Source organism: Chrysochloris asiatica, unplaced genomic scaffold, assembly GCF_000296735.1.
Source record: "Chrysochloris asiatica unplaced genomic scaffold, ChrAsi1.0 scaffold00033, whole genome shotgun sequence".
Classification (NCBI taxonomy): Eukaryota; Metazoa; Chordata; class Mammalia; order Afrosoricida; family Chrysochloridae; genus Chrysochloris; species Chrysochloris asiatica.
Window position 1 is genome coordinate 1,503,502 of NW_006408551.1, and position 10,793 is coordinate 1,514,294.

At 46.9% G+C, this 10,793-nt stretch overlaps 2 protein-coding genes across 3 annotated transcripts in view; one reads left to right on the top strand and one right to left on the bottom strand.

Moving 5' to 3' along the window:
• The first annotated feature begins 233 nt into the window (after nucleotides 1–233).
• METTL7B (methyltransferase like 7B) lies at nucleotides 234–3,594 on the top strand. Its single transcript, XM_006859585.1, is given in 3 exon segments — nucleotides 234–725; nucleotides 2,883–3,139; nucleotides 3,582–3,594. Coding segments are annotated over 3 exon segments (762 nt in total).
• Nucleotides 3,595–3,675: 81 nt separating this feature from the next.
• ITGA7 (integrin, alpha 7) overlaps nucleotides 3,676–10,793 on the bottom strand; it is a 61,052-nt gene continuing 53,934 nt past the window's right edge. For both annotated transcript variants that reach the window (XM_006859392.1, XM_006859391.1), the window contains exons 22-25: nucleotides 6,927–7,040; nucleotides 6,599–6,697; nucleotides 6,400–6,525; nucleotides 3,676–4,382 (exon numbers count right to left, since the gene is read on the bottom strand). In XM_006859392.1, coding sequence (XP_006859454.1) covers nucleotides 4,152–4,382; nucleotides 6,400–6,525; nucleotides 6,599–6,697; nucleotides 6,927–7,040 — 570 coding nt within the window. In that variant the 3' untranslated portion in view covers nucleotides 3,676–4,151. The remainder of the gene's footprint in view (nucleotides 4,383–6,399; nucleotides 6,526–6,598; nucleotides 6,698–6,926; nucleotides 7,041–10,793) is intronic.

Here is a 10,793-nt window from a genome sequence, read left to right on the forward strand (position 1 = left end):
CACATTGGCCCTACCTGCACCTTCACCTACATAAAACCAGTTGAGGAGCTTGTAGGACCATAAAGACTGCATCCTCTGAAGAAATTCCAGACCCACTCCTTCCTGAAGAGGAGGAAATCACCAAGCAAGAGTCAAGGAGCAAAGTCCTATCACATTGTGACAGAGGTGGGGAGTCAGCAAAGGCTGCGTGGAAAGGAAAGGCCCACAGAAGCACTACTCAGAGCTGGTCTGCCATGGATTTCCTGGTCCGACTCCTGCAGCTACTGGTGCTTCTCCTGACCCTGCCCCTGCACTTGTTGGCATTACTGGGTCTCTGGCAGCCCCTGTGCAAAATCTACTTCCCCTACTTGATGACCATGCTGACTGTCAGGAGGAACCGTATAATGGAGAGCAAGAAGCGGGAGCTTTTTGGTCAGATCAAGGAGCTTGCCTCTGGGACAGTGGACCTGCTGGAGATAGGCTGTGGCACTGGGGCCAACTTCCAGTTCTATCCACCAGGCTGCAGGATAACCTGCCTGGACCCAAATCCCAACTTTGAGAAGTTCCTGACAAAGAACATGGCTGAAAATAAGCACCTCACATACGAGCAGTTTGTGGTAGCTGCTGGAGAGGACATGGGACAACTGGCAGACGGCTCCATGGATGTGGTGGTTTGCACTCTGGTGCTATGCTCTGTGCAGAGCCCAAAGAAGGTCCTGCGGGAAGTCCAGAGAGTGCTGAGGCCGGTAAGCAGATCGGAAGGGTTTGGGTCCATAGGGCAAAGACAGCATCAGCCATCCCAGTGTTCAGGGCACCCTAAAACCAGTTACCATAGTAACCCCATGGGTCAGAGGAGCACTGTGCTATGTAGGGTTTTCAGTGGCTTTTCCTTTGAGGTGCCTCCGCGTGAACTCCAACCACCAACCTTAGGTTAGCAGCAAACCTGCTAACTGTTTGCACCCTCTAGGAACTCCTCAGAGCACCCAACTAAACCAAAACCAACCCCAATGCTGTTGAATTGATTCTAGCTCAAGGTGCCATATGTGTTGCAGAATAGAATTGCCCCATAGGGTTTTCTTTGGCATAATGTTTACAGACGCAGTTTGTAAGGCCTTTCTTCCTTGGAGCTCACAGGTAGGCTTAAGTCACCAACCTTTAGTTTAGCAGCCAGTTTGCAAACGACTTGTGACACCCAGGGTCCCTCCGCAGGGATGGGGAATTGGACATTGTAGCACCTTAGATACTCCCCTCCACCGCCATCTGCTGGTGAATAGGAAATGTGACCAATGCTATAAAAATTTGCAGAAGCATTCCTTAAGGCAGGGAGAGGCAGAGGTAAGGGGTCAGGGAAATCTCCTGAAGAAAATGACGGCTAAATTGAAATCTGAGGGACTAGAGGGGTATAAGGAAGTAGGCGGAAACAAGAGTGTTCATCCTGGTTTGGGGCTGTGGGTTAATGCACTGGACTGCAAAGTCGGTTTGAATTACAAAGTTGGCAGTTCAAGCTCACCAGCTGCTCCTAGGAAATTCAGAGTAGCTATGGGTTGGAAATGACTCAACAGCACTTAACAACAATAAATGTAGATATATTGGGAAGTAGAACACAAAATATTTTGAACTGGGTGTGGTACTGTAAGATAGGCATTGGACTGCTCACCACAAGGTCCGTGGTTCAAAGCCACCAGCCACTCCTCAGAAACCCTATACAGGGTTGCTGTGAGTTAGAACTGACTCGACAGCAACATGGAGAGAAATGCGTTTAGGGTGGTTTCCAAGTATGTGCGTAAACAACTTGAGGGAGGCATTGCGTGAAGGTGCTATTTGCTGAGATGAGGAAGGTGGGGGAGAAACCTATTTTAGACTTATAAGGTTTCTGAGACACAAAAAAAAGTTGCCATCAAGTTATCACAGTAGCTCTAGATAGGTTTGAAATACAAACCTTTTTGTTAGTAGTTGTTGTTGTTGTTATGTGCCATTGAGTCGGTTCCGACCCATAGCGACCCTGTACAGGGTTTCCGAGGGTGTAAATCTTTACGGGAGTAGAAAGCCTCATCTTTCTCCCGCGGAGCAGCTGGTAGTTTCGAACCGCTGACCTTAAGGTTCGCAGCCCGATTCGTAACCACTACGCTACCAGAGCCCCTTTTTGTTAGTAGTAGTGGTTAATTATTTGCACCACTCAGATACAGCCACTGAAACATCTAAACAGAAGTTAAATAGACAGTTGTTGTTACTATTGTTGTTAGGTGTCATCAAGGCACTGCCCAGTCCTCACAATTGTTCAATTGTTGCAGCCACTGTACCAATCCATCCTATCAAGGGTCTTTCACTAACTCCCTACCAAATAGGCAGTTGAAACTCAAGAAAGTCTGTCTTCTGGAGATAGGACTTGGAAGTCTTCAGCTGCTAAATTCAGAGCCTGGGGGTGGATGGGGAGAGCCTATCATGGAGTTTTAGAAAAGCTTAAGGAAGACCAGATGGCAGGTGGGTCCCAGGCTTCCCTCGGATATTCCCTGGGATTAGCACTGTATGTTTACAGAGCTGTCCAGAAAGCAGTTGGATGTATGCATCTGAGTCTTGAGACCAAGAATGGGTTGTGCATCTCTTTATATGGAGATATCCGCTCTCCCCACTTGTCTGCCCTAAGCTACATTGTTCTTAAAGAGCTCTCACGCATCATCGCCACTCAGTCAGGTGATATTGTCCACAAGGACTTTGGGTGGGAGGGTAGGTGCCAGAGTGCAGAAAAAGTCAGCAGCAAGACATTTTGCTCCATAAACTCTCAGGCCTACAACTTCTACTTCACCAAGAGATTTGAACATGCTTGGTGAGTGGGGGGGTGGTGAGGTGGGAGAACGGAGGGCAAAGGAGCAGCTAGGTAACACTAACTCTCTCCTCTCTCTCAGGGAGGACTCTTCTTTTTCTGGGAACATGTGGCTGAGCCATGTGGAAGCTGGGCCTTCATGTGGCAGCAAGTTTTAGAGCCCACCTGGCAACACATTGCGGGTGGCTGCTGCCTCACCAGAGAAACCTGGAAGGATCTGGAGGGCACCCAGTTCTCTGAAATCCAAATGGAGCGACAACCCCCTCCTATCAAGTGGTTACCTGTTGGTCCCAGCATCATAGGAAAGGCTGTGAAATAACTCTTCCCCTCGTCCCCAAGGTGGTCACTCATTCACTCTCCTGACCCCAGTCAGAATACTCTGACCCATTGGCCAAATCTGTTTTTTTATTGAGAGGATCGAGGCGGAGGGAAACCATTCACAAGATGACCACCTTCATTCTTTTCTCTCCCCACTCTGCCAGTGGGAATCTCTCATTTCAGTCCTTCCTTCTACAGTGAAAAAGCTCTACTCCTAACCAGATTAGAGAGAGAAAGAAAAAACAACTGTATCCTGTCATACTCTTAACCACCGATCTCTAGACTGAGTCTCCCAACTTGTGCACACCGACCTCCAGGCCAGCTCCATTTCCTTTCCCTTCTTCCCGTGGTAAAATCCCCCTCCCCACCTTCTGCCATCACACCCATCTGCCTCTAAAAATTAGTCCCAAAAGTCATGGTATGTGTGTCCTTGCCAGGCCACGTGACCCGTCCTCCCCACTAGCACCCATGTCTGACTTTTGGGGGTACTGAAGAGAATCAGGGATTTGCTATACACCCTGGGATGGAGAAGCAGGGTTCAGCAAAGAAGCCAAATGTTTTTGTCCTCACAAGTTTTTTAATAAATAGATAAAACCCATTAGACTGATGCAGCAAACTAAGGTCAGGGGAGATGGGGAAGTCGGGAGGGAGGAGCCCCTGAGTCAGTGATGCAGCCTCCTCCCTGGCCCTCTAAACTAAGGCACTTTGGGGAAACAGGTGCTTGGGGTCTTATTATACAGAGTGAATAGGAGAGGGGAGGGGTTAGGATCCTATCTCATTACCTTTGAGTCAGGACATCCCTGCCCTTTTCACCCTACCCCATAGCCCCATCCCTGATTTACCCCCTCAACACAGCATTCCAGGGGGAAGTGTTGGGATCATCCTAGTAGGGGTGAGGGGAGGTCTTTGGCCCTGAGGAAGCAGATCCTGCCAAATCCTGATACAATACTAGCAACCCACTCTCTTCATTCCCTAGGAGCCATCGCTAGGGAAGAGGTGGAGGGACCCATGGGCCAGACTGGAACAAAGGAAGCTAGGCAGTGGCTGACACAGGATGCCCATCAGGGCCTAGGTCAGGGTGCCCATCTGCAGCCAGGATGGGGTGTGCATCCGAGCTCTCTGGCCGGGGGCTGTTCCAGTTGTTCCTCAAGATGGTGCCCGTCTTCTCCTCCTTGAACTGCTGCCGGTCTTCTCGTGGGATCTTTACCGCATGGTACTGGGGCACTGTGGCCTCAGGATACCGTGCCCGCTTGAAGAATCCCATCTGTAAGGACATTTAGAGTCAAGAGGGTTGCAGCCCCTGGAACAGATGCCCAGCACAACACAGCTCCCTGCCCTCATCATCCCTAGCACAGAAAGAACCAACTCCAGCAGAAAACAGATAAGTTAGACAGTATCTAGTAAGCCTCCATCATCAGTGCTGTATTCTTGGCTCTCATTCACATTCGGGGACCAAGAGGGGGGATCCGGGGTACAGGACCAAGGACATCTCCCTCGGCCTCTGAAAGACGGAGTTGAAGGTAGAACATCAGAATCTCAGACTCCACCCACCCAAGCTTTTAAGAGACCCGATAGCCTCCCACAGAACACAAACAAGATCTGAAGAAAATAGCTTCCTAGACCCCTGCATCCTCTAGGATGACTGCTCTATAGTCTCACACACATACACACCCTGTACACATATATATTACACAGCATCCCTTCTAGGGCAGGGCTTACTCAAACATGGTAATCAAGTGCCTCTCTAAGTCATCAACATGCTGATCCTTACAACCACGGCAGAAATGTGACCCTGGAACACTCATATTCAGGACTGCCAAAACTCCTACATGCTCAGACTCCTGCATGGTATCTCCTTACACAATTGTCTCTGTACACTCATGCCCATAGAAAAGACATGCATAGTACCTCCCTACACTCCCACATGCTCACACTTCATGAGTCCATTCAACCCCTTGTGCATGCCCAAGGCTGTGCATACTCACCCTTATAACCTCCCTCCTTATTCCACCCTATTTCCTGGTACTCACACCATCTTCATGCAATCTCATTTCTTTGCCTTGCACACTCACGACCTCCTGGATGCTGGAAACTCTAGGAAGCTCTACTTAAACTTCCACACATACATATTTACACACATATATTTGCACAACAACACATGTGCATACACACAACAGTTACCCCACAGTCCCTGGACCCACAACTTCCATAGCTGAAGGCTGCACAGCCAGATGAGCCCAGTGATAGTTGGTGAGAAAAGATGAGCTCTGGCTGCTACAGTGGAAGAAACCACACTGGGATGTCGAGGGGAAAGTAAGGACAAAAGAGGCAGAGGATGGAAAGACTGAAGAAAGATGGAAGCAGGGAGCAGAGATCCCATGGCCAGTTTCGTGAAGGCATCAATCTCCCCTAAACTGGCCAGGTTCCCAACAGTTTGGGTGCTACTCCAGAGGCCTGGACCACTGATAATTCACATTTGCCAACTTGTGCTCTTGGCCTGTGAATGGTCCCAAGGAGGGGTAAGTGTTGTTAGAGGGAGTAGGGAGTTCCTATCAGACCCCAAGAACTTGCATGGCCCCACACAGAACCCTAGAGGTGGCACAGTGGTTCTGAATAGGAATCCTGGTGATGTATGTGAATCTCTGTACTGACGCGTCCATGTGTAATCTTTAATGTTGTGCCCTAGACCCGAGTGTGAGTCTATGTACAACTCTGTGTTTTTAAAACTGGTCCCATGTAGAACCCAGAATCTGGTGGCTCCAAGTTCAGGCCTAGAGGCATTTCTCTGGAGGCTGTTCTCCACGTTTATTGGCTTTAGTGGCCTCAATTTCTTTTCCAGCCTACCTGCCACAATCTAGTTAAATCAGACTACATTTCCCTGCCTCTGTGACTTTGCCTTCCATGGTTCTTCTGGAAAGCTCAGACCCCATCAACTCTCTCTCCACACATCCCAATTCTTCTATTCCATCTTCCTCTAAGTTCCTCTCAATCTTTCCAGCTTCTGAACTCACACTATACTTTCTCAACTCTTAGCAGCTTCTGTCTTGTCCTTGACTACAAAGTTCACCTCCCCCACTAGACTGTAAAGTCTTTGAGGATAAGACCTGTATCTGGTTTATCTTTGAAACTTCCAGGGCTAGACAGAGTTCCTGGTACAAACCAGGGTAAGTACTCAATGCATATTTGTTGAATAAGTGGGTGGGTGAAAGAACCCCAATATGCAAAGCTACCTGCCTGACAGGGAAACTCAGTCCCCACTGACCCCCATCCCCAGGCCTCACCTTCCACATCAGCAGCACCAGCAGAGCCAGGACCAATAGCCCAGCCAGGACAGCTAAGAGGATGACCCACCAGGGGACTCCTTCTGCCACCACAGCCACTGGGTCCAAATACACCATCACTGGAATCTAGGGAGCAGGCATTAGTGGAGCAGAGAGCAAAAGAGAGAAGAGCCCCCACTCCCCCAGTTCTGCAGCTCACCACTGTGGAGGCATCTCTGAGCAGCAAGTTCTTGATGGAGGACTTCACTGTAATGTTGGCTCGGACAATCACTTCCAGGGATTTTACAGCTGAATACTCCTAAGGGAGCAAGGAATACGACCGTCCTCCTAAATGTCCCCATGGGCCCTCCCTTCCATCCAGTCTCTGAAATTGCAAGTGGAATAGCATCCAATATAGAGAGTGTTTCTGCCTCACTGGGCTAAGGATGCACTGCATTTGGACTGAGAGGAGGTGGAAGAGAATCTGAGTTCCAGAGGAGCAATTGTTGAAGAGGAAGCCCAACCTGGGGTCCCAGCAGAGCCCTCACCTCCAGGAAAGTGCTGTTCCATAGGCGGCCCCAAACGTGCAACACAGCCGCGCGGTCAAAGCTGTAGAGCGGGCAGCTGAACAATATACAATTAGCTGTGCCCCGAGCACAGTCCTGGGGACAAGGAAAAACAAAGCTCTAAGCCACCTGACCCCATGCCACTAGGCCTGTCCCAGGGCTGGCACTGCCCAAACAGAGTCAGTCTGGAGTCTTCAAGCTCCTACCCTGTGGACTCCCATTTCTGCTGCTTCTCACTCACGGTTCTTCCATTTTCCTTACCTGGCCTCAAACCTTCCTCCTCCAGGACATCTTCCCAGATTAACCCTGTAGTCTACCTGGATAATCCAAAATAGTGATCTACTCCAAAATCTGAGTTATTTGGCTTGAAATGAAAGGATGAGGGGTAGGGGTCTTCTTCCTTTACAACAGCAAATAAAACAGCGTCCCTAATTGATGTTTCTAGGATCTACTGATGGTCCCACTTACTGAGCAACTACTATGGGCCAGGTACTTATTTCATTTCAGCTTCACCAGTTTTATAAGGTGCATATTATTAACCATTTGACATATAATCAATTCCAACCTATGGTGACCCTGTGTGTGTCAGAGTAGAACCATGCTACATAGGATTTTCAGGGGTTGATTTTTCAGCAGTAGATCACCAGGCCTCTCCTCCAAGGAAACACTGGGTAAACTCAAGTCTCCAACCTTGTCACTAGCAGCTGAGCTGAACATGCTAACTCATGTTTGCACCACCCAAAAACTTGTGCATATTATTATCATCTACATATTTCAAATGAGGAAAGTCAAAGAGCTCGGGCAAACTGCCTCAGGACACAAAGCTAGCAAACTTAGTAATGATTGAGGAGACAGTAGAACCCAGATCCATACTCAGCAAAGGTACACTCCTGCACTAAGCTTAAACTCACCAGGGGTGGAGGGGTGCTCTGTTCCTGCCAACCTGATCAACTTCCATTTGGTGTAATCCCCACCTGATTTGCCTCAAAGTTATATCATATTCATCATACTTGCCACAATCCACTTGCAAAAGAATGCTTGAGAGTGTTTGAACTATCTGGGACATCTTTTATTTCACTACTTTTAGCAATTCAAAAGGCAATCTGTCTAAGAACAATCTGCCTTAATTTCAGGTAAAAGAATCCATTTTAAATTTCTTACTAGAAATAGAGGCCTTCAAAAGAAAGTCAGTCATATGGGGTAGGCAGGACTGTCCACGTGATAGTGAACAGCAATTAGAGAAGTTCACACACTCCAGAGGCTTCTTAGTGAATTGAATTGTGTCCCCAAAAAGGTATGCTGAAGACCTAACTTCTGGTACCTGTAAAAAGATGACCTTCTTTGGGAATCGAGTCTTTAAAGATGTCATCAGTATGACATGAGATCATACTGAAGTAGGGTGGGTCCTAATTCATTATTTGTGTTGTTGTTGCTAAGTGCCATCGAGTTGTTTCGGACTCATAGCGACCCTGTATAGGGTTTCCAAGGAGTGGCCAGTGAGTTTGAACCACCAATCTTGCAATTCAAATGACCTTGCAGTCCAGCGCTACACCAGGACTCCGATTCATTATTACTGGTGTCTTTATAAAAGAGAAGCGATACAGAGATAGATACAGAGAGGGCAGACAGTCAGTCATGTTAAGACAAAAGCATTCATCTACAGGTCAATGAATGCCAGGGATCATAGGCTGTCACCAGAAGTGAGGAAAGCAGCTCTGAGTAGACTTTCCCTCAGACCCTTCAGAAAGAATCAACACAGCAACACCTCGACTTCAGGCTTCCAGCCCTCAAAACTGAAACAATAAATTTCTGTTCTTAGAAACCAGCCAGCATGTGGTGCTCTGTCCTAGGAAACCAGTATACTTCATTTTGCCTCATGGCAGCCTCTCAGGAAGTGGGAAAGCTGAAGGCCCTGGGAAGAAACTAGGTACAAAAGGACTCTCTCCCAGACAGATGGTGACAGAGCTGGACCAGCTCCTTCCATTCCTGAGACCATGAAAACAATCTCTTCCACCTCTTGATTCGATTGTCCACCCTACAATAACTGGCATTCATCCTCTCACAACCAGGCCCTAATGCACCACACTCACTGCCAGTGTCATCCTAAAAGGGAAGAAGCACAGAACATGTATTAATTTGCCCAGTAAATCCATTTGAGGGGAGGAGAGAGGAAATTATTGGCTGGATGGCTTGCTGTTGTTGTTAGGTGCCATTGAGGCCATTCCAATGCAGAGCAGCCTTGTGCACAACAAAACCAGACTGCTCAGTTCAGCACCATCCTCACAATCACTGTTCAACTTGAACCCATTGCTGCTGTCACTGTGCCAATCCATCTCACTGGAGGTCTTCCTCTTTTTCGCTGACCCTCCACTTTAACCAGCATAATATCTTTCTCCAGAGACCAGTCCCTCCTGACAATATGTCCAAGGTATGAGTGACGAAGTCTCGCCATCCTGGCTTCCAAGGAGCATTCGGGTTGTACTTCTTCCAACACAGACTTGTTTGTTCTTCTAACAGTCCAAACAAGTTTATCAAATTGTATCAGATGACGCTTTTTTCCTCTTCTTTCTTCTTCGAGTTCAGTTCTGTTCATCCAGTCATTGAAGCCAGGTCAAGTGGGTATCATCTACAAGTGTGGGTGTTCTTGCATCTGTATATTTAATATTCTGTTATAACACCACAACTCAAATGCATTAATTCTTCTTATTATTCACTTTCTTATTCACTGTCTTTCTTATTCACTGTCAAACTTCCACATACATATGAGGCATTGAAAATACCATGGCTTGGGTCAGGTGCACTTTAGTTCTCAAACTGACATCTTTGTTCTTGAACACATCAAAGATCTAATGGAGCAGATTTGCCTAATGCAATACGTCCTTTAATTTCTTGACTGCTGCTTCCAAGAGTGTTGATGGTTGATCCTAGCAAAATGAAGTCACTGACAACTTCAATTTTTCCTCCATTTATGATAATGTTATTTATTGGTTCTTGGTGAGGATTGTTGTTTTCTTCACACCGAGGTACAACCCATACCAAAGGCTGTGGGTTTTGATCTTCATCAATAAGTATTTTAAGTCCTCTTCACTTACAGCAAGCAAGGGTGTATCACCTGCCTATCACAGGTTGTTAATGAGTCTACCTCCAATCCTGATGCCACATTCTTCATCATATAATCCAGTTTCTCGAATTATTTGCTCAGCATACAGATTGAATAAGTATAGTTGAAGAATATAACCCTGGCAAATACCTTTCCGGATTTTAAACCATTCAGTGTTCCCTTGTTCTGTTCAAATGACTGCCTCTTTGCCTATGTAAAAGTTCCTCGTGAGCACAATTAAGTGTTCTGGAATATTCACACTCCACAATGTAGTCCATAGCGTGTCACGAGCAGCACAGTCAAAAGCCTTCTCATAGTCAATAAAACACAGGTAAACATCTTTCTGGTATTCTCTGCTTTCAACCAAGATCCATCTGACATCAGCAATGACAGCCCTCGTTCCATGTCCTCATCTGAATCCTATGTGAACCTCTGGCAGTTCCCTGTCAATGTACTGTTGCAGCCACTTTTGAATTATCTTTAGCAAAATTTTACTTACATATAATATTAATGATATCTTCAGAAGATTTTCACATTCAAGTTTGATCACCTCTTTTGGGAATGGGCACAAATACAGATCTCTTCCAATTAGCTGACCAGGTAACTGTCTTCTAAATTTCTTGGCATAGATGAGTGAGTGCTTCCAGTTCTGCATCAGTTTGTTGAAATTTTTCAATTTGTCTTCCATCAATTCCCAGACTCCTGTTCTTTTTCTTTGCCAATGACTTCAGTGCACCTTGGACTTCTTC